This window comes from Muscardinus avellanarius (assembly GCF_963383645.1).
Source record: "Muscardinus avellanarius genome assembly, chromosome: 16".
Taxonomy (NCBI): Eukaryota; Metazoa; Chordata; class Mammalia; order Rodentia; family Gliridae; genus Muscardinus; species Muscardinus avellanarius.
The window spans coordinates 57,693,194-57,717,396 of NC_137802.1; the positions used below are offsets into that span (position 1 = coordinate 57,693,194).

Genomic DNA, 24,203 nt, shown 5'->3' on the forward strand with positions numbered 1-24,203 from the left:
CTTGTTTTTGAAATGAAATTTTGCTATGATGCCTAGGCTGGGCCTAAACTCCTGGGTTCAAGTGATCCTCTTGCCTTAATCTCTTAAATAGTTAGGACTACAGGCATATACCACTGCTCCTGGATATAGTATACTTTTAGGGAACTACTTAAATGTTCAATAGCTTGTTTTGTCACATAGATACAATTTTGTACTATATTTTAAAAGTTTTATTGGTACATTATTGTACTATATTTTATGACACAATTAAATTGTGTTATGCATTTAAAATGAATTCTTATAAGTTATAAATATAAAATCAAGTCTTCTTAAACATTTTGTCTCATTTTCTTTTACAGTTTTGTTCTAGAATAGCACAACCATGTTTCGGAATAGTCTGAAGATGCTTCTTACTGGTGGGAAATCAAGTCGCAAAAACAGGTCTAGTGGTAAGTGATTACGCTACATTTGTTCTTTGTGATATTTCACAAATATATGCTCTTTTTAGGAATCTGAATGAAGTAACACTTTATATATTAAATGGTTTATTTTAGAGGGAATTACTTGCTTATTTAATTTATATTTCTATCAGCTGTCATTCTTTATTAAAAGATAGGAACACTTGAATATTTGTCACGATCAATTAGATAAAGGAGAAGTTTGTGAAGAAAAATGGTTATTTCTAATATATGAAATGGTTTATTTCTAATATATGTTCATCCATTTCTTAAAACCTTCTAGACATAAATTTGTGGGTTTATTTTTATTTTTATTTTTGGTGGTACTGGGGTTTCTGGAAACCCTTCTACCTCCAGGCTACATTCCCAAACCTATTTTATATATTTTTTATTTGGAAACAGGTTCTCTTAAGCCAGCGAGGCTGGCTTCGAACCTGCGTGATCCTCCTGTCTCTGCCTCCCAAGCGCGGGGATTACAAGAGTGAGCCACCACACCCTGCTGAATTTGTGTTTTTAATTAACATGTGAGGTTATTGCAGTTCTAGGCACTCTTTGGTGAGAGAAACTTTAAAAATAGAAAATTTTTCCAAAGATTTATATAGAAAGTAAAATCTGAGTCAAGTATTTTTAAAGTTACCATAATAAAGTTTATAAAGATTGTCTTTGTTTTATTTTGTTTTTAATGAACAAAGGAGTAAGTCGGGCCTTTAAGGTAAATAAACCAAAACTGTTAGGTGAGAATATTAGAATAGGATTTCTTTCTGTTGTTGTTAGTGGATGGTAGACTTAATGTATTATTATTCTTTTTAGTGGTACTTCACCACTCACTGAGCTATACCTCTTTTATTTTTTATTTTTGAGACCTTTTTATTTTTTAAGACAGGGTCTTTGCTGAGTTACTGAGCCTGGCCTCAAACTGGCGATCCTTCTTTCCCAGCCTCCCAAGAGCTGTGCCTGGCTGACTTCTTGTATTCTTTACAATGTTTTAATTTCTTAATATTTTTGTAGTTTATAAGTTTACATTGCTATGATGAGGGCGTTGATTACTTGAATTTAATAACATGCTGATTGGATAACATCTTGTGAGAGGTCTATTCCTTTTGTGCGTATGTGGTACTGGGGATTTAACAGGAATCATTCTACCTCTGAGTTATACCCTCAACCCTGTCTTACTTCTTATTTGCAAACAGGGTCTTGCTAAGTTGTAGAGAGCCTTGCTAAATTGCTGAGACTGGCTGCGAACCTGAGATCCTTCCATCTCAGCCTCCCAAGTACTGGGATTACAGGTGTACACCACCATGCCCTGCTGTGGGAGGTCTGTTTTGTGTGTACGCCAAGCCTCTCCCTTTTAGGAGTACTTCAGCATCTAAGCCCCCTTTGATGATAGGAATCTTATGCAACTTGACAGCCATGCTTCCAGTTTCCCAGATTATTTCTACTATGAATTTTGCGACAATCTTATGGAATGAATAAGTAAGTGGGAGGCTTAGCTTTGAACTGTGGGGTCTTTCCCTTTCTAAACCAGAGGTTGGCAAACTAGGTCCTGCAGGCTAAATCTGGCTCAACAACATTTTTTTTTTTTTAAAGTTTTACTGGGACACAGCCAAATTCCTTTATTTTGTATATTGGTGATATCATGTCTACTTTCATGTTAGAAGAACAAAGTTTTGTAGTTACAACAGAGACTGAAATATTTAGTCTGATCTACTATAGAAAAAGTTTAATGACCCTTGTTCATCGTAACACAATCATTACAAATTGCTGATTTGCCTTTATCTCAGTGGAGTATCTGCCTGTGTGGGCCCATCTTCCACCCACCCATTCTTAGACCTAGTAAATGGCCGCAGTGATCTCAAGTAATCTTCACCAGATCATATCAACTCTCATTTTAGTACCCTGAAATACATTTCAGTAGATCCTGGAATAAAGTTCAAAGTTTTTACCAAAGCTATGCAGTTCTTGATAACCTGAGCTGTCTGCCACCCACCCCAGCCTAATACTCAGCCTTTATTCTCACCCTTCTCCATCACAGTACTTATCACTTATCTATCCATTCTCCACATTACAGTACTTATCACTCTTTGAGTAATTTTACATTATTTATTTATTTATTTATTTTTCTGTACTGGGGATGGAATCCAGGGACATTCTACCTCTCAGCTACACCCCCACTCCCATTTACCTCCGAGCTACACCCCCCAGTCCTATTTTTAGTCTTTTTATTTTTTGAAACAGGGTCTTACTGACTTGCGAAGGGCCTCACTAAGTAGCTGAGGCTGTCCGTGAACCACGATCCTCCTGTCTTAGCCTCCCGAATGCTGGGATTACAGGTGTGCCTCATCACCCCTGGCTTATTTTAATTTTTGTTTGTCTCCTCCAGGCCCTATGAGTTCAGTCTAGATGTTCTAGACATTTAGAATGTTACCTGGAAATTCATAGGAATTTAATAAATTTGTTGAATTAGTGAATAAATATGCCATTTTTTCTCATTTGCCCTTATCCCCATCCTGCTGCTGCAGATTACTAAAGGGCTAATTAAAAACTTCATTTGGCATGACCTGACTTGACTTGACCTAACTTGTCTAGCCCTATTCTCTATAACTCTTATTCAGTAACTTCCTACTTTATCCAAGTCAGTTTTTTCAATGCCTTATATTTTCTGTACTCCTTTGATAATGACACTGACCTTCTGTGCAGTAGTAAGCTTGCCATTTACAGTTGGGCTATCCCTTTAAATTCTACTCAGTCATCAGAGTTCAATTTATATCTCACTGTGGTTCATAGTGATCATTTTGTCCATCCTATTCTAGTGCTTATTACCTGTATTTATAATGTGAAAACTTAATCATGTAATGCCTGGTACTGTTTATGAACTTTCTAGAAAACGCTTCCCTTGTATAGTTTGCCTATCCTAAGGGTGAGGAATTTGCATTCTACCTTTTATTCCTTCAGTAGCTCATACTACCACTCTATATTTATATGTCTGTATCTGTATACATGGAAAGAGAATATATGGGGTCATGTTATTAAGCTTGTTGCCAGTGAAGCATGAGTTGAGTAGCATTTACCTTATATTTATATATGTTCTGTTTCACAAAGGAAAATGTCTTTTACATATATTGCTTCGTTTAATCTGTATAACAAATACCAATGCATTGCACAGATGAGAGATACAAAGTCTTATTCAAGATTATACAGCTAGTTGGGCTGAGGGTATAGCTCAGTGAAGAATTTTGGCAATGAGGTACCAAATATGCAAATATAGTCTCTAAGTAAGAGTGCAACATAAACTGATTAGAAGTCTATGTCTTTTGTGTGTGTGTGGTCCTGAGGATTGAACCCAGGGGAATTCTACCTGTGAGCTATACCGCCAACCCTTTTTATTTTTATTTTTAAAAATAATTTATTTTGTGGTACTGGGGATTGAACCCAGAGCATTCTACCTTTGAGCTATATTTCCAGCCACATTTTCTTATTTGGATAAGGGATCTCACTAGGTTGATGAGCGTCTCACTACTTGCTGAGGCTGTTCTTGACCTGCGATCCTCCTGTCTCAGCCTCCCTAGTACTGGGATTACAGGTATGTGCCACTATGCCAGGCTTATTTTTTATTCTTTTTTTTTTTTTTTGGTGGTTACTGGGGTTCCTGGAAGCCCTTCTACCTCTGGGCTACATTCCCAGACCTATTTTTTTAAAATATTTTTTTATTTGGAAACAGGGTCTCTTAAGCCAGCAAGGCTGGCTCCGAACCAGCACGATCCTCCTGTCTCCACCTCCTAAGCACGGGGATTACAAGCGTGCGCCACCACGCCCGACCTTATTTTTTTTATTCTGAAACAGGGTCTTGCTAAGTTGCTAAAGGTCTTGCTGAGTTGCTGAACCTGGCCTCAAACTTGTCATCCTCCATCCCAGACTCCTGTGTACTGGGATTATAGGCATGCGTGACCATGCCCAGCAGGAAGGCATTTTTGAGGTAGAATAGATAGAATTTTGTCACTACCATGGCTGGGAAGTAAAAAGAATGGAATGAAATAATTGTTTCTGAAATTTCTGGTTAGTGAGACTGGCTAATTGGCACATTACATTGTTCCAGTCCCATATTAAATACACAGTGATCATGTATTGAATCAATAACTTTCTTGAGATAAATTGTTCCCTTTTATACTAAATTTTGCTTTCAAATATAACTTATTTTGCTTCATCCTTTGTTTACATTTTCTGAATTCCTTTTTAATTTACCCATATTCCATTATTACAGATATGTTTTCTTGGGGCCTTGGGACAATTTTTTTTTTTTTTTTTTACTTCAAGATTTGTTTATTAGGGGGAAAAAATGACAATCCAGGGTTTCAAATGAATTTCCAGGACAACTAAATATTGTTAAAATATACCAACCTCATGAAAAATATTAGTCAAGCCGATCCTAGTGGCACATACTTGTAATCCCAGCTTAGACAGGAGGATTGATTGTAGGTTCAAAGCCAGCCTCAGCAACTTGAAGCTGTCAGCAGTTTAGAGAGAAACTGTTTAGCTTAGAGAGAAACTGTTTCCAAATTTAAAAAAAAAAAGGAATGGGGGTGTGCCTTGAAGGTAGAATGCCCTTGGGTTCAGTCCCCAGCACCATAAATTAATTAATTAACTAATTAAGAGAAAAATATTAGTCAAACAATAAAATGGATGGCAAAGGCAGTAAAAACAATACAGGTATTTTGCAAATGACTGAAGTTTGAGAAACATAGAGGTTATTTATTTTTTTTTTCAGAATAATACTAAGACATTATTTGTTTTATTCACTGCATTGAAATTTCCACTGACAGTACAAAAGTAATGGTGGGTAAAATCGCTGGCTTTGAACAAGAATCAGGCAATAGCAATAAACTCTAATTTTAGTTGCTGTAATTTACCACATACTCTTATATAAAAATAACAATAATAAAATAGCAGTAGAATGTCAATTTCACTTAACAATGTTCTAAGTTTAAAATTATTAATTTTATGAATCTAAAACTTTAAATACATTTATTTTAATAGTTTCTATGTACTGAAAATGGAAACAATTCCAAAACATTTCTACTGTATAACACAAAAAATAAGTATTTGTAGCAAGAAAAGCACTGTGTGAGAAAAGCACCCTTATTCAAAATAAAAACTAAAAAAAAATAAGATTGTAACTTGAAGGTATAAAACCCCTGATTTTAATCTCCAGTATCAAGTTTTTTTTATTAATTTATTTTTTAAATTGGTGCATTGTAGTCATATATCAATCACATTGGAGTACAAGACTTGAGAGGATATACAAGCACACATCATCCAATTAGCCCTCCTCCAGCCCCCATCCCATTCCCTCCCCCTCCCTCCATCCCACGCTTCTGTGGTGATTTACTTTGATACATTTGTTTATGTACCTCCTGCGTTTTAAAGAGGCTCCGTCCTCCAGTATTACATACCCTCTGATTGGTCACATTAGTTGCTTCACTATAGGGCCCTTTCTATAGCTCCACCTCTTCCTGTTGCCCTTTTCCTCCTAGTTATTGCTGATTAAGAGAAGCGTCTGATTTATATTTTCTGCGATATTTCTCTGTGCATGCTGCGTTGCAAGTACCGATCCCACTCTTGATGGTCCCAGTAGTGGCCTGGCTACACAGTGGACTGATCCAGACCTCGCTGGCTCAAGCAGTGGCCTTGCCTCATGGGAGGCCCCAGTTCTGGTCTCGCTGGCCCCTGCACCAGTCTAACCCCTTGGCAGGATTCCAATCCCGGCCTCGGAGGCCCCAGCACTGGCCTAGCCTCACGGCAGGCTCCAATGCCGGCCTCGTTGGCCCCAGCACCGGCCTAACCCCTCGGCAGGCTCCGATCCCGGCCTCGGAGGCCCCAGCACTGGTCATGCCTCACGGCAGGCTCCGATGCCGGCCTCGCTGGCCCCAGCACCGGCCTAACCCCTCGGCAGGCTCTTATCCTGGCCTCGGAGGCCCCAGTACTGGCCTTGCCTCGAGGCAGTCTCCGATGCCGGCCTTGCTGGCCCCAACACCGGCCTAACCCCTCGGCAGGCTCCGATCCTGGCCTAGGAGGCCCCAGCACTGGTCATGCCTCACGGCAGGCTCCGATGCCGGCCTCGCTGGCCCCAGCACCGGCCTAACCCCTCGGCAGGCTCTTATCCTGGCCTCGGAGGCCCCAGTACTGGCCTTGCCTCGAGGCAGTCTCCGATGCCGGCCTCGCTGGCCCCAACACCGGCCTAACCCCTCGGCAGGCTCCGATCCCGGCCTCGGAGGCCCCAGCACTGGTCATGCCTCATGGCAGGCTCTGATGCTGGCCTCGCTGGCCCCAGCACTGGCCTAACCCCTCGGCAGGCTCTTATCCTGGCCTCGGAGGCCCCAGTACCGGCCTTGCCTCAGGGCAGGCTCCAATCCTGGCCTCGGAGGCCCCAGCACCGGCCTTGCCTCACAGCAGGCTCCGATGCCGGCCTCGCTGGCCCCAGCACTGGCCTAACCCTTCGGCAGGCTCTTATCCTGGCCTCAGAGGCCCCAGTACCGGCCTTGCCTCAAGGCAGGCTCCAATCCTGGCCTCGGAGGCCCCAGCACTGGCCTTGCCTCACAGCAGGCTCCGATGCCGGCCTCGCTGGCCCCAGCACCGGCCTAACCCCTCGGCAGGCTCTTATCCCGGCCTCGGAGTCCCCAGCACCGGCCTTGCCTCACGGCAGGCTCCGATGCCGGCCACACTGGCCCCAGCACCGGCCTAACCCCTGGGCAGGCTCTTATCCTGACCTCGGAGGCCCCAGTACCGGCCTTGCCTCATGGCAGGCTCTGATGCCAGCCTTGCTGGCCCCAGCACTGGCCTAACCCTTCGGCAGGCTCTTATCCTGGCCTCAGAGGCCCCAGTACCGGCCTTGCCTCAAGGCAGGCTCCAATCCCGGCCTCGGAGGCCCCAGCACTGGCCTTGCCTCACAGCAGGCTCCAATGCCGGCCTCGCTGGCCCCAGCACCGGCCTAACCCCTCGGCAGGCTCTTATCCCGGCCTCGGAGTCCCCAGCACCGGCCTTGCCTCACGGCAGGCTCCGATGCCGGCCACACTGGCCCCAGCACCGGCCTAACCCCTGGGCAGGCTCTTATCCTGACCTCGGAGGCCCCAGTACCGGCCTTGCCTCATGGCAGGCTCTGATGCCAGCCTTGCTGGCCCCAGCACTGGCCTAACCCCTCAGCAGGCTCCAGTCCCGTCCTCAGGTGCCCCAGCACTGGCCTTGCCTCACGGCAGGCTCCGATGCCGGCCTCGCTGACCCCAGCACCGGCCTAACCCCTCAGCAAGTTCCGGACCCGACCTCGGAGGCCCTAGCACAAGCCTTGCCTCATGGCAGGCTCCAATGCCAGCCTCGCTGGCCCCAGCATTGGTCTAACCCCTCTGCAGGTTCCAATCCCGGCCACGGAGGCCTCAGTAGTGGCCTTGCCTCACAGCAATCTCCGATGTCGGCCACTGGCCCCGGCGCCCACCTAACCCCTCAGCAGGTTCCAATCACTGTCTCTGTGGTTATTATTTCAAAGGTTCCAGGTGTAATGTATCAGATCTCTGCCTCCCCTGAGTATTGGCCACTGGCATTGCCACTGCCTCCACCGTTTCAAATCCTTCCCAGGCTCTTTTTCCACTCTGAATGTTGTCCAGTGTTCCTAAGCATGCGTGATGGTAGCATTCGACATTTGGTGTAATTTCTCCAAAAAAAATAAAGTTGGTAAGATCCGGTTTCTGCTTCTCCTGAATACAAGTCTCCACCACCATCGCGGAGAACTCTTTCAACACCGCATTTCTCCTTGGTCTCCGCTAAACTCTCTCCTTATATGTGATGTCTGAGATTCTTAACAGTATAGAGAAATAGCAGTCCTTTTTCACAGCGAATTTTTCCATAAGTTCCAGTGCATTTAGATAAGTTTTGTCTGCATCTCCAGTGTCCTGGCATCCATAACGGCTTTCTTACCTCCTCTCCGATATTTTTCTTTATCTTTTTCTGTTCTTGGCCCGGTTTCTCCAGGGGTCTGGCATGCTACTAGCAGTTCGGCCCGGGGCCCAGAGTCCCGCGACCCGGGCCCCAGCTGGCGTGCCCTGCGCGCGACCCCCGCCCAGAACCCAGCATCTTACTGGGCCTGGTTTCTCCAGGGGTCTGGCGTGCTACGCACATTTCGGCCAGGACCCAGAGTCCCGCGACCCGGGCCCCAGCTGGCGTGCCCTGCGCGCGACCCCCGCCCAGAACCCAGCGTCTTACTGGGCCTGGTTTCTCCAGGGGTCTCCAATTTTTTTTTTAAACAGATTTTTTATTGAACATAAATGGTATATATTTAAACTATACTTGGTGCCCTCTCCCTCCCACCCCCATTTTCCCTTCTCCCTCTCCCACCAATGGTTGTCCAGGGTAACCATGTCATATTCATAATTTTACACATATTTGGATGTAGACCCTCATTAATCAAGTTCAGCCTTCCTCCTCTCCTATTTTTCCATTCAAACTTTGCTGATTATTTCCCCTCCATTATCTGGAGTCCCACTGGTATCCTCTGTGTTCCCTAGTTTGGGTATATTAGAGGAAACATATGTACCTTCTCCTTCTGTACTTGGCTGATCTCACTTAACGTAATGTTCTTCAGGACTTTCCTTCTTCTTGCAACTGATATAAATTTGTTCTTCTTTATGGCTGAATAGAATTCCATTGTGTGTATTTCCCATAACTTTGCAAATCATTCATCTCTTGATGGAGATCTGGGTTGGTTCCATATTTTGGCTGTTACGAATTGTGCTACTATGAACATAGGTATGCTTATGTTGCTGTAGTTCTCTGAAGTCAACCCCTTTGGAAAGATACCCAGGAATGGTATAGTTGGATCATATGGTGGATCTATTCCCACCTTTCTTAGGAATCTCTACACAGATCTCCATAGTGGCTAAACTAGTTTGCACTCCCACCAACAGTGTAAAAGAGTTCCTCCTTCCCCACATCCTCGCCAGCATTTGTTGTTATTTGATTTCTTTATGCTTGCCACTCTCACTGGGGTTAGATGGAATCTCAGTGTAGTTTTGATTTGCATCTCCTTGATGGCCAGTGATGAAGAACATCTTTTCATGTATCTATTGGCCCTTTGTGTCTCTTCTTTTGTGAAGTGTCTATTTAGTTCATTTGCCCATTTCTTGATTGGGTTGTTTGTTTTGCTAGTGTAGAGTCTTTTGAGCTCTTTGTATATTCTGGATATTAGCCCCCTATCAGAGTGGTGGCTGGTAAAGATCATTTCCCATTCTGTAGGCTTCCTCTTTAGGTTATTGATGGTTTCCTTTGATGAGAAGAAACTTTTTAGTTTGATGCTATCCCACTTGTTAATACTTGCTTTAATTTCCTGAGCTTTGGAGGTTTTGTTGAGAAAGTTACTGCCTGTGGCAATATGTTGTAGTGTTGAGCCTATGCTCTCCCCTACTAACTTCACAGTCTCAGGTCTAATTTCTAAGTCTTTGATCCATCTTGAGTTGATTCTTGTGCATGGTGAGATATAGGGGTTTAGTTCCATCTTTCTACAAATGGATAGCCAGTTCTCCTAGCACCATTTGTTGAAAAGGCTGTCTTTTCTCCAGTGTATGAGTTTGGCCCCTTTGTCAAAGATTAATTGACTAAAGATGTGTGGATTTGTTTCTGTATCTCTATTCTAATCCACTGGTCAGTATATCTGTTATTGTGCCAGTACCATGCTGTTTTTACTACTATTGCTCTATAGTATAATTTGAAGTCTGGGATTGTGATGCCTCCTGCATGCAGTTTTTTATTACTGAGAATTGCTTTGGCTATTCTAGGTCTTTTCTTTTTCCATATAAAGTTCATGATTGATTTTTTTTTAGGTCTGTGAAGAATGTCGCTGGTATTTTAATGGGAATTGCATTAAATCAATAGATCAGTTTTGGCAGAATGGCCATTTTGATGATATTTATTCTGCCTATCCATGAGCATGGGAGATCTTTCCATCTTCCAAGGTCTTCTTCAATTTCTTTCTTTAATGTTTTATGGTTTTTGTTGTAGAGGTATTTTACATCTTGGGTTAGGTTTATTCCTAGGTATTTTTATTAGTTTTGAGGTTATAGTGAATAGAATTGTTTTGTTTCTTTCATCGTGGATTCATTGTTGGCATAAAGAAAAGCCACTGATTTCTTTAGGTTAATTTTGTATCCTGCAACTTTGCTGAATTTGTCAATCAGCTCCAGAATTCTTTTGGTTGAGTTCTTTGGGTCTTCCAGATAAAGGATCATGTCATCTGCAAATAAGGATAATTTTAATTCCTCTCTTCCTATGTGAATTCCTTTGATTTCCTTCTCTTGTCTGATTGCTGCGGCAAGAGTCTCAAGGACTATATTGACAAAAGGAGTGGTGATAGTGGGCATCCTTGTCTTGTTCCTGATTTTAGAGGAAATTCTTGCAGTTCTTCCCCATTCAATATAATGTTGGCTTTGGGTTTACAGTATATTGCCTTAATGATGTTGAAGTACTTTCCTTCTATCCCAATTTTTTGCAGTGTTTTTAACATAAATGGGTGTTGGATTTTGTCGAATGCTTTTTCAGCATCTATTGCTATGACGATGTGGTTTTTGTTCTTGGTTCTATTTATGTGGTGAATAACATGTATTGATTTGCATATGTTGAACCAGCCTTGTTTTTCTGGGATGAAACCGAGTTGGTCATGATGTATTATTCTCTTGATATAGTTTTGAATGCGTATGGCTAGTATTTTGTTTAGAATTTTTGCATCTATGTTCATTAAGGATATTGGTCTGTAGTTTTCTTTTCTTGAGGTGTCTTTATTTGGTTTGGGGATTAATGTGATACTGGCCTCATAGAAGGAATTTGGGAGAGTTCCATCTCTTTCAATTTCCTGGAACAAGTTCTGAAGTATTGGTATTAGTTGTTCACTGAAGGTTTTGTAGAATTCAGCTGGAAACCCATCTGGGCCTGGGCTTTTCTTTGGTGGAAGAATTTTTATTGCCATTTCTATTTTTTTCATTGCTATTGGTTGGTTTAGGCTTGCTATGTCCTCTTGATTGAGTGTAGGAAGGTTAACTGTGCTTAGAAATCTATCAATTTCTTTTATGTTTTCTAGTCTATTGGAGTATAAATTTTTAAAGTAGTTTCTGATAATATTTTGAATTTCTTCACTATCTGTGGTGATATCTCCTTTTTTATTTCTAATTTTGATAATTTGAGTTGATTCTCTTTTTCTTTTGGTTAGGTTGGCCAGGGGTTTATCAGTTCTATTAATCTTCAAAGAATCAACTTTTTGTTTTATGGATTCTTTGAATTTTTTTTTGTTCTCTATTTCATTTATTTCTGCTCTAATTTTAATAATTTTTTGCCTTCTGCTTGCTTTGGGAATAGACTGTTGAAGTGTTTCTAGGTCCTTGAGTTGTGTCATTAGGTTCTTTACTTGGTGGTTTTCTGTCCTTCTTATGTGGGCACTCAATGCAATAAACTTTCCTCTTAATACTGCCTTCATGGTGTCCCATAGATTTTGGTAGGTTGTGTGTCTGTTTTTATTTGTTTCCATAAATTTTTTTCTTCCCTAATTTCTGCTCTTACCCATTCATCATTCAATAGTGTATCATTCATTCTCCATGAATTTGAATACTTTCTTTTGTGTTTTCTGTTGTTGATTTCTACTTTTATTCCATTATGGTCTGAAAGGATGCAAGGAATTATATTACATCTTTTGAATTTTCAGGCACTTTCTTTGTATCTCAGGATGTAGTCTATTTTGGAGAAGGTTCCATGGGCTGCTGAGAAGAATGTGTATTCTGTGGTTCCTGGCTGAAATATTCTGTAAATGTCTATTAGGTCCATTTGGTTTATGGTTTTCTTTAGTTCTAAGGAGTCTTTACTCATCTTTTGCCTTGAAGATTGATCCAGTGGTGTGAGAGGCGTATTAAAGTCTTCCAGAATTATTGTATTTGGGTCTATTTGGGATCTTATGTCCAGAAGGGTTTGTTTTACAAATGTGGTTGCACCCACATTTGGGGCATAAATATTTACTATCATTATATCTTCTTGGTGTATTGTTCCTTTTAATAAAAGGAAGTGCCCTGATTTGTCTCTTCTGATGTGTTTTAGTTTAACGTCTATTTTGTTGGATATCAGGATTGCTATCCCTGCTCTTTTTTGGTCTCCAATAGCATGGTATATCTTTTTCCATCCTTTTCCAGGCCTTGGAGGCCTCAGTAGTGGCCTTGCTTCATGGAAAGCTCCGATGCCGGCCGCTGGCCCCGGCACTGGCCTAACCCCTCGGCAGGCTCCAATCCCGGCCTCGCTGGCCCCAGCACCGGCCTAACACCTCGGCAGGCTCCGATCCTGGCCTCGGAGGCCTCAATAGCGGCCTTGCCTCACGGAAGGATCCGATGCCAGCCAGTGGCCCGGGCACCAGCCTAACCTCTCAGCAGGCTCTGATCCTGGCCTTGGAGGCCCAGCACCGGCCTTGCCTCACGGCAGGCTCCGATCCCAGCCTCGCTGGCCCCAGCACCGGCCTAACCCCTTGGCAGGCTCCGATCCTGGCCTCGGAAGCCCCAGCACCGGCCTTGCCTCATGGCAGGCTCTGATCCTGGCCTCGCTGGTCCCAGCACTGGCCTAACCCCTCGGCAGGCTCCGTTCCCGGCCTCAGAGGCCTCAATAGCGGCCTTGCCTCACAGAAGGCTCCGATGCCGGCTAGTGGCCCCGGCACCAGCCGAACCCCTCAGCAGGCTCTGATCACGGCCTCGGAGGCCCCAGCACTGGCCTTGCCTAGTGGCAGGCTCCGATCCTGGCCTAAACTTCTTTAAATCTTCAAAAAAAATATACTTTTATTCTTAATGCTTTGTTTTTCATACATATATGCTTGTATATATTAATGTTTAAACTAATTTAAAATAAATTATTTGAATATTTAAAATAAATTATTTGAATATTTTCAGATTTTTCATTTGAATATACCTAGTTTTTTGTTTTCTTAGAAAACTTTAAATATTTCAAATAAAAAATAATACTTCTTGGTCCCAAATTTGTGCTTTTGAAAATGTGTGGTCTATACCATCATGTGGTGGGTGTGTCTTTCTTTCTTTCTGTCTGTCTGTTTCTTTCTCTCTCTCTCTCTCTCTCTCTCTCTCTCTCTCTCTCTATATATATATATATATATATATATATATATGATGTTATATATAACATAATCAAAGGGTTTTATTTTTATCTCCTCTTCTTTGTAGTGGTATCATTATTATTTTCATGTGTGGTACTGAGGATTGAACCCAGAGATGTTGTACTCCAAGCTACACCCCTAGCCCTATTTTATTTTTTATTTTTGAAACAGGGTCTCACTAAGTTCCTGAGGGTGTCACTAGTTGTTGAAGCTGGCCTTAAACCTTCAGTTTTTTCTCTCAGTCTCCCATGTACTGGGACTATGGGCATGCCCTACTGCACCTGGCTGTTTTCTTTGATATGTGAGAATTTTGTCAAAAATTCATAATAGTAAAAATTTATAATTGTACAAAGTAATGATGGAGCCAAGAAGTGGGTGAGATGCTAAAAGGAGAACATCTCAGCTTTTTAAAATTGGTGTGGTACATCAGTCATAGACTCCTTGTCCTCCAGGATCTCTAGAATACATGTCTAAAAATGGGAAGCATCTTTAATACAAGCTTTATGCCCTACTTTAAAGAAACTCACACACCAAAAGTTTAACCTTAAAAACAAGTTTCATGCCAGGCGTGGTGGCGCACGCTTGTAATCCCCGCGCTTGGGAGGCAGAGACAGGAGGATCGCGCAGGTTCGAAGCCAGCCGCGTGCGCTGGCTTAGGAGACCCTGTTTCCAAATAAAAATGTAAAAATAGGTCTGGGAGTGTAGCCTGGAGATAGAAGGGCTTCCAGGAACCCCAGTACCACCAAAATTAAAACAAAAACAAAAACAAGTTTCATACTCCCACTCACTCCATTGCAATGAATTTTTGTTTGTTTGTTTTATTTGGCTCCCTGGGGGAAAAATAGGCTAATATACTTTTTTTCTGGATTTAGAGTATTCTGACTTGGAGTTATGATTTTCAGGATCAAAATTCTGGTTTATTAGAGGAGCTCCCAAGAGATCTTTTAGAGATCTTTACTGAGATAGAAAGTAAGCTGGTCATATTTGAAAACCAGGATGAACACGCCAGGTTTTGTTTGCTTTTCCTCTAATGCTAATTTTTAAATATTTTACTTTTAGTAAATTGAAGAAACAAGTAGCATTGAAAATGTCTTCTTTACAGTTTATTTGTACATTTTCCCCTTGGTCTCAGTTCTCCTGTCTGGTAAGAAGAATATTTCTTTTATCCTTGTATAGGGAGGGTATCTTTCATATTGGAGTTTTCATTCCTTTTTTCAGCAAGAAAAAGGAAGGTCAGAGGAGTGCCCTTCTTGCATCTACTGCTAAGTGCCTTTTTTTCAAAATAATCCTTATACCAGATTTGCATTTTGTGGTAGCATATTCTGCCACTCTTCTCTTGGTAACTTGATGGTCCAATTTTCTCATGAAATGCTTTTTGTGAAATTATTGCATGTAGTTAATAGGATCTATTATCAGTGAAATAATACTGATAAAAAGATATAATTTTATTTCTATAAAAATGTTACTATCTTCACATGAGTCTTTTGTATTGAAATATCCTTATGTTTATGAAGATTTAAATTTGTAAAAATACTTTGCTCATCTCTTCGTACATTTAATTTGGAATGGGCATACATTTATTAGATGTTTATTATGCACTGTTTTAGTACTTTAATGAAAATTATATTTATATATTAAAGAGTCTGCATTGGTCCGAAATATATGTAAAATTTGAGAAAATTGGAATTTCTTTTTGTTTACTAAAGATTATGTTTTTAGGAACCTAGTTTTGATGAGGAAATAATTGGCAAATAACACAATTACTATACATATATATAATAGCAAGACTATTTTTAGGCAGTAGTCCTAAATGCCAGACTAAGAGTGTTACTGGAAATATATGTCTCTGTTGTGATCCATAACATAATATTTTATAATAAATATTTGTCAAATGACATCAGTTTTCTAAAAAATCAAGGTTGCTTCAGCCTTATGTTTTGTTATTTTTAAAATTGGGTATAACTAGTTCTCCATAATTTTGCACTAACTTACCAACCCTTTAGGATAGTGCTGTTCAATAGGAACTTTCTGTGATAATGGATATATTTTATAAATCCTTTCATTCAGTATTGCAATGGAAAGAACTCATGTCTATCTCCAAATTTAGCTCATTATTTTGCTCTACAAAGTTTTTTTTTTTTTTTTTAGTGCTTGCTGTGTGTCAGGAATTGTGAGACATGCAAGAGTGGTTCCCACATGCAGGGAGTTCAAAGTCTAATACAGGAGATAGATATCTAAACCAACAGGTGCAATACATTTAGTAAAGAGGCAAGGAGGAGAAGAGAGAGTGCAAATTGAATTTTGAAGGATAAGTTAGGGATTCAAATAGAGAAAGCAACATTCACCAATAAATGGAGATAGGAGACTAAATGACTTATTCTGATAATTGCAAAAATTCTCTCTATTCCTGGAACCTAAGGTCAGTTAGAAAGTTACTGAAAAGAATGGTCAGTTAATCACTCATCAGTTAATGACATGTTTTATCTGCCAGGCAAAAGAGTTTGGATTATATTAATACTGTAAGGGAGCCACTGTAGGATTTTAAACTGATAAGTGAAATGGGTTTAACATCTAAACTTGGTCCTCTTGACCCTAAATTTATTAAACTTGACATTTTGAAAGGAAATAACTTTATATTAATTTTTAAATTTGATTAGATCATAGTGTTTTTTTCTGGTCAGTTTTATTTGTTATTGCAGTAATTGGAATGTAAGAATTACCAAAAATCCAACTTAAAATGACTGAGACATTAGTTATAAATTAATATAACTAAGAATTCTAGAAGATAACAGATAATTCTGAATCTCAACATCATCATCAAAGACCGAGTTTCTCTTTCTACTTTGCTGTTTTCAGCACATGGTTATTATGCTCAGATTTGTCCTCACATAGCTAAAGAAGACTGACTGTAGCACCTTTCACTTTCACATCTGCACACAGCATTGTTCCACCTAGTAGAAAAACTGCCCTTTTCTTGGGTACCTTTATAAGAGAACTGTTCTGAAAGCCATCCCTCCCAATTCTCTTATTCACTTCATGTCCCTTTGGCCAAATTGTATCACACAGCCTTTCTTAAAACAAGTCATAGGATTGCAAATATTATGAAGATTCATTTTCTAGCCAAGGGTCTCCTCCTGAGTTTAGGAAGAGGACTAGCCTTTCTTGAAGCCACACCTAAAATAAAATCAAGTTTCATTAACACAAGAACCCCAAACTTTGCTAATACCCCTTGTTTGTTTGTTTGTTTGTTTGTTTATTTATTTATTTATTTATTTATTTATTTATTTATTTATTTATTTATTGTACTAGGGCTCCTGGAAACCTTTCTACCTCTGGGCTACACTCCCAGACCTATTTTATATTTTATTTGGAAACAGGGTCTCTTAAGCCAGCAAGGCTGGCTTCGAACCTGTGCGATCCTCCTCTTTGCCTCCCAAATGCGGGCATTACAAGTGTGCGCCACCACGCCCCGCATAATACCCCCTTTTTGGAAAAGAAAAATTACTGAGCCCTCTTTATACTCTCTTCATGCTTCCACCGCCCCCTTGTTTTTATTCAGTGTTCTCTTTTGTACACAAGGCTTATACTGCTCTCCCTAGTCAGCAGCTTTGGGGAATCTATACTTGAAAAGAAGGGATTTGATGGGCCACTTATGGAGTCGACCACATTGTTTTCCTAACCTAGTTATTAGGTTGTTTTTGGGTACTGGGAGTCGAACCCAGGGGCATTCTACCTCTGAGCTATATTCCCAGCCCTTTTTATTTTGAAATAGGGTCTTGCTAAATTGCTGAGTCTGGACTCAAATCTGAGGTCTTTCTGTTTCAACATCCCAAGCACTGTAAGATTACAGGCATGCCACACCAGCTTATTCACTTATTTTTAAAATTAGTAGTCTTTTTCAAGCCAAGAATTAGATGGATAAGACCAGATTTCCCAAATACAGTAGAAACAAGATCTCTTTAAGTTTGTTAATAATATTACTATTTTGAAGCCGGGCATGGTGGCGCATGCTTGTAATCCCCGCGCTTGGGAGGCGGAGACAGGAGGATCGTGCAGGTTCGAAGCCAGCCGTGCGTGCTGGTTTAGGAGACCCTGTTTCCAAATAAAAATGTAAAAATAGGTCTGGGAGTGTAGCCCGGAGGTAGAAGGGCTTCCAGGAACCCCAGTACCACACACACACACACACACACACACACACACACACAAATAATAATAATATTACTATTTTGATATGATTATAGACATGTGTGAAACTATCATAGAATAAATCAATTTCTCTGAGTCTTTCCACTTAGAAGATTATAAGACTTGTTTCCTGACTTGTAAAGATGAGGATTGGATCCCAGACTGTAGCATTTTAGAAGAATAGGCTCTGCTTGGGAAAGTAACCAATTGATCATCCAAAAAATTAATTTCTGTGATTGTGTTTGACCAGGGAAATTCTTTTCTAATCTTCAATAGGGATGGATGGGAGATTGCCCTTAATATTTTAATTTTTAATTTTTTTTAGCTGATATCTGCCATCTTAAACACAAAAGACTTGTTTTGGGGTATGTTCAATGAGAGAAAGATAACACTGAAGAAAACAACAAATTTCAGTGTAATTTCTAGCTGTACTTTTTTTGCTTCAAAAATGGGTCTTGCAAGCTGGGTGTGGTGCACACGCTTGTATTCCCAGCACACAGGAGGCTGAGACAGGAGGATCGCAGGTTTGTAGCCAGTCTCTAATGAGGCCCTCTGTAACTTAGTAAGACCCTGTTTCCAAATAAAGAATATAAATCAGGGCTGTGAGTTTAGCTTAGAAGTAGAATGCCTCTGGGTTCAATCCCCAATACTGCAAAAAAAAAAAAAAAAAAAAGATTGCCTTGCACCTTATTTTCTTACCTTTGGTATTCATACACTAGTCAGTCAGTGCAGCCATTCTTTTACTCAGAATATTATGTTATTTTGCTTTTCTACTTTGTTCCCTTCTTGAAAACTAGGAACCCAGAGGAGAAGGTAGATGAGATCTAGAATTGAAAGTCATGACCACCTAGTGGTGATTGAAATTTTAAAAAATTATCACAAGGCAAAATTTACTGTGTGTATGTGCGTGCATGCGTGTGTGTGTACGCATGTGTGCCCAGCTACCTCCACAATTAGTATACATCATGGTGCAGGTTACATCATGATATCCCTTTCTAGTTACACCCTCCCCTCCCCATAGCCCTGGAAACCAATGAGCTCTTCTCCATCTATGTAGTTTTCTTTTTGGGAGAATATTATATAAATATTTTATGATCATATACTATAGTATATGACTGTTTAAGGCTGGCTTCTTTCACTTGGCAGAATGCCTTTGAGATTTACCAAAGTTGGGCTAAGCATAGTCTGCTCCTTTTTATTGCTGAGTGGTATGCCATTGTGTGGATGGATCAGGCTTTGTTTATTCATTTACCCGCTGAGAACATATGAGTTATTTCCAATTTTGGGTGATTATAAATCAGGCCTCTACAAACATTCATCTGCAAGCTCTTGTGTAAACATCAGTTTTCATGTCTCTAGGGTCAATGCCAAGGAGTAGAATTAATGGATCATATGGTAACTGTATGTTTAACTTCATAAGAAACTACTGAGCTGTTTTCTAGAGTGGCTGTAGTTTACATTCCCACTAGCAATGCATTAGAGTTCTAATTTCTCCATATTTATGGTAGTACTTGGTTTGTCAATTAAAACCATTTTTTGAGCTATTCTATTAAAAGTGTAGTCATAGCTCATTGTCCTCAGAATTTGCTTTTCTCTACTGACTAATGAATGTCTTTGTAGGTGCTTATTTGTTTTTTGCATAGCCTCTATGGTCAGTTGTCTTTTCAGATCTTTTTTCATTTGGTTGGTTGGCTTTTTTTATTGTTGAGTTTTGAGAATTAAGTGTATATTGTGGTTGGGTATATGTTTGGCTTATTCTTTTAACAGTGTTTGATGTATTTATCTTTTTAAAAAAATGAACCATGTTTTGGAATCATATGTAAAAGTTCAGGGCTGGAGCTGAGCATGATGGTGCATGCCTGTAATTCCAGTACTTGGAAGGCTGAGACAGGAGGGTCGCAGGTTTGAAGCCAGCCTCAGCAACTTAGTAAGGCTCTCAGCAACCTAACAAGACCCTCTTTCAAAATAAACAATAAAATAGGGCTGGGATATGGCTCGGAGGTAGGATGACCCTAGTTTAATCCCTAGCATAGCAGCGCTTGTGTGTGCGCGCGCACACACACACACACACATTCATTTTCATCCTCCCTTTCTCCCTCTCTCCCTCCCTCTCTCTCTCCCTCTCTTCCTCCCTTTCTCTCCCTCTCTTTCCCTCTCCCCAGAGCTGAGGGTATAGCTCAGTGGTAGAGAGTGTTCCTAGTATGTACAAGGCCTTGGGAATTGTTCTTCAGCAACAAAACCAAACCAATGACAACCCAAAGCAAGACCAAAACACAAAACAAACATCTCTCCAAAAATCTTTGCCTAAACCTAAACAAATAAATATTTCTCCTATGTTTTCCTCTAAAAGTTTTATATTTGGATTTATGATTTGAATTATTTTTTATTTTTTTTTCAGTACTGGGGATTTAACCTAGGGGCATTCTACCTTTAAGCTATACCCCCAGACCTACTTTTTACTCTTTGAGACAGGGTCTCACTAACTTGGGGAGGGCCTCACTAAGTAGCTGAGGCTGGCCATGAACCTGCAATCCTCCTCTCTCAGCCTCCCAAGTACTGGGATTACAAGCGTGTACCACTATGCCCAGCTTTGAGTTCTGTTTTATATAAGGTATGAGGTTAAGGTTGATGTGTTTCATTTTTCAGTATGGATATGCAGTTATTAAACTGCCATTGTTGAAAATATGACCTTTTTTCTTTGAATTAGTTTTGGACCAATATTAAAAATCAGTTGCCTTGTTTGGATCTGCAGTATTTATTTCTGTTGACCAACTTATGTTTCTATCCTTTTACCAAAGAGTACATTGTCTTGGTTACTGTAGTTTTATAGCAAGTCTTAGAGTAGGGTAGTGATACTTCCAACTTTGTTCTTTTTCAAATTTGTTTTAGCTATTTTATATCCTTGCCTTTTCATATACAGAATAAAATTAATTTGTATCTATGCAAAGAGCCTTCTGGGATTTTGGTTTGAATTGCATTAAATTTATAGTTCAATTAAGGTAGGAATAGCATTTTGCCAGGTGGGGTCTGTTAGTTCATGAACATTTATTTAGGTCTTATTTGGTATCTCTCCATTTATTTGGATCTTATTTGATATAATTCATCAGCAATTTTTTATTTTCCAGCATACAGATCTGGTATATATATTATGTGATTTATAAATATCTTATATAAATAAATAAATAAATAAATATCTCACTATCATCATCTTCTCCCCTCTTATCCCCTTTCCCTTTCTCCTCTGGTATTATTTTTAAATTTTTGAGTTTTAGTTATACATTGCTAATATATAAAGCATATATATGTATATATAGATATATAAATATGATTGTTGTCTTTGTATCCTATGACTTTGCTAAACTTACTTATTAGTTATAAGAATTTTTGTTGTTCTTGTTCCTTTGAAACTTAAGTGGACAGTATCTTCTGAGAATAGGGAGAGTATTTTCTCCTTTCCTTTCCTTCCTTTCCCTTAATTCTTTTTCTTACCTTATGGTACTTGTCAGTGCTTCTAGTGGGATGGTAGCCAGGAGTGATGAGATATGGGTGTTCTTGCCTTGTCCCTCCCTAATCTTAGGAAAACATCCAGTCTTTCACCAAGTGTGTGTGTGTGTGTGTGTGTGTGTGTGTGTGTGTGTAATTATTTTTTCTTTTTGCGGGTCTGGGGATGGAACCCTGGGGCATTTGACCTCCCAGCTACAGCCCCTGCCCTATTTTTTATCCTTTATTTTGAAACCTGGTCTCACTGAGTGTTAGAGGGCCTCACTAAGTAGCTGAGGCTGTCCACAAACCACGATCCTCCAGTCTCAGCCTCCCAAATGCTGGAATTATAAGCGTGTGCCTCCCCGCCCGGCTCACCAAGTATAGTAAACTGTAGATTTTTTGTAGATGTTCTTTATTAAATTAAAGAGTTCCCTTTTACTCCTAGTTTTGTGGTTTCTTTTCTTTTCCAGGTGTTGAATTTTGTTAAATATTTTTTATGCATTATGTGATTTTTATTCTTTCCTCTTTGAACTATTAATATAGTGGAATATATTCAGTGATTTAAAAAATTGAACTAACAGCATTTTGCAGATAAAGCCAACTTACTCCTAGTGTGCTACACTTCTTATGTTTGATTAGCTAACTTTTTTGAGGCTTTTTGTTTCAATGTTAATAAGCAATGTTGGTCTTTTTTATAGTATGCTTTATATGGTTGTTATCTGAGTAATTCTGCCCTCATAACATGAGTTAGGAGTATTTCTTCCTTTTTTATCTTCTGGCAGAAATTTTGTAGAATTGGTGTTATTTCTTTAAATGTTTGGTGAAATTCAACATGTGAAGCAATTTGGGCCTAGAGATTTGTTTTTCACAAAGGCTTATTCTATCTTTAACCATAAACTTAATTTGTTCAAAAGTCATAGTAATACTAAAGTTACTGGCTAATCTTGGCTGAGTTTTAGTAGTTATTAGTTATTTATTAATAGGTATATTTAAAAGAGCAGGTTTTGCTACTGAATAGCATGTGACCTTGGGAAAATTACTTTAGCTTTAATCTCTCTGGTCCTTAATTTGTTCATCTGAAAAACCAAAGGGTTAGGTATATTTATTTTTTATGGTTTCTTCAAGTTTTTAAATTTTATAATCTTGGTAGGAAAAAATGTTTGAGGTTTACATGAATGAATTCTGAGTCAGTTTATTTATTTATCTGTCATTTGTTTAGCATTAGTTTACTTAGATTCGCTTTGCCTTTTAATGGATGATTCATATTTTATTCTAATGAAATGATGATTTTTTGATGAAAAATGTGGATAGAAGCAAGTATATTTATACATTTATACTTGGTATACTTATGGTATGTGAAAAATTACTTTCATAAGCTAGTTCATAAGAAGGTATAAGTCATGTGATAGTTTTTAATGTTATTTTCTTAAAAAATTAAATGATTAATTTAGAATTTTGGAAGAAGTAGCAATGCATTTCTCTTTTGGTGATTAACCTTTTGATCTTCATGATTAAAACGTCATTAATTTTTAGCTACATAATAGAGATAGTGTCTATGTAACTATGTAAAATCATTTTTTAAAGGTAGCACGTTGCTCTGCATTCTATTTGTTGGGTTAAAGCAAAGTGGAAGCAGTGTACAGCTTTACTGCTGAAGGAGACATTAAGTTGCAGGCTGCAGCTGGAGGATTTTACGTAGGCACCTGTGGGTTTGAGTGCGTTCAATATACAGACTGCAGTAGGAGGCTGGCACTGACTCTGCTGACTCCAGTACACTCCTTCACTGCTGCTCTGCCGATGTCTCCACTGTCCAGAAGACAGACAAAATGGTGCAGCACGTACAGGGCTTGGGGGAAAAATAACCGTCAGTATGATTCAGAGGTGGGTTTGCTACAGTGAACGGGAGAGAAGATTGTTTAACAAGACTAAAGGCTTAGGCATAGTTCAGTGTGTCAGATGTTCTTAGCTGTTTTAATATTAAATTATGGCCGTTTAAGAATGAAACTGCTACAGTTCTGAAATCTGCATGTCTTCTATGTATAGAGATTCAGGTATATTGCATGTGTAACATTAGTAAATGCATGTATGCTAGCTTATAAACAGATTTATTTTTTATTAAATGTATGTAATATATGTATATATAGACACATATATAGATGTGTCCGTGAAAGCTTTTCCCCTATTATTAGAGTTTTTAAAAAGTCAAGTTACATTTTTTATATTTTCTCTTTGCACATTTGTCGTAGCTCCTGCCAGTATCTCTTTCTTTATATTCATTTCATAATAGCAGAAAGCATTAATAGAACATTCACTGGTAAGATATGGAAAAATCAGTAGAGTGAACACTGAAGTTGGTACTTCATATTTTATTGATGACTGTAATGCAGTGTGAGTTCGCATTGCACATAGTCATGATTTAAGTGATTACCTCTTCTGTGAAAGCAAGATGTTTGTAAGAACGGCCATGTTGTAGACAGTGAGTTTAAAATACAGGAGAAGTAGGGCAAGAAAAAATTCTCTGTTCTGGCTTTCTTGGGCAATGCTTAGCATTGACTCAGGGCACTGTCATTTTAGAGGCACGGTATAGAAACAATTGAACATCATACTTAGAAAGAAAAACATGGAGGTTTAGCTCCCATCCCCTCCCGGAAGCACTTTGCTTATGTGCTCATATATTTTAGGCTTCTGTGGCTGCATGTTACTTGGGAGCTGTCCAGTGGAGACAGGATATGTTTTCTTAAGCCACACCCAACAGATTCAGCTTTTTAAGCTTTGGGGCACTATTTTAATCCTGTGCTGATTTGTAGTCATCATCTGTGGGTACCTCTGAGTTGTAAAAAGAAAGAATATATTATATTTACAGGCGATAATATGTTTTGAACATCAGAGTTACTGTATTCATAGCACAGAAGAGCAGTATTAAAGTTATGCAG

General features: G+C 39.6%; 1 protein-coding gene across 3 annotated transcripts in view; it reads left to right on the top strand.

Moving 5' to 3' along the window:
* Positions 1-361: 361 nt before the first annotated feature.
* Positions 362-24,203, top strand: part of TANC2 (tetratricopeptide repeat, ankyrin repeat and coiled-coil containing 2) — a gene marked incomplete at both ends in the record, with an annotated part of 361,064 nt that continues 337,222 nt past the window's right edge. For all 3 annotated transcript variants that reach the window (XM_080712438.1, XM_080712439.1, XM_080712440.1), the window contains one exon: positions 362-428. In XM_080712438.1, the coding sequence (XP_080568564.1) occupies positions 362-428 (67 nt within the window). The remainder of the gene's footprint in view (positions 429-24,203) is intronic.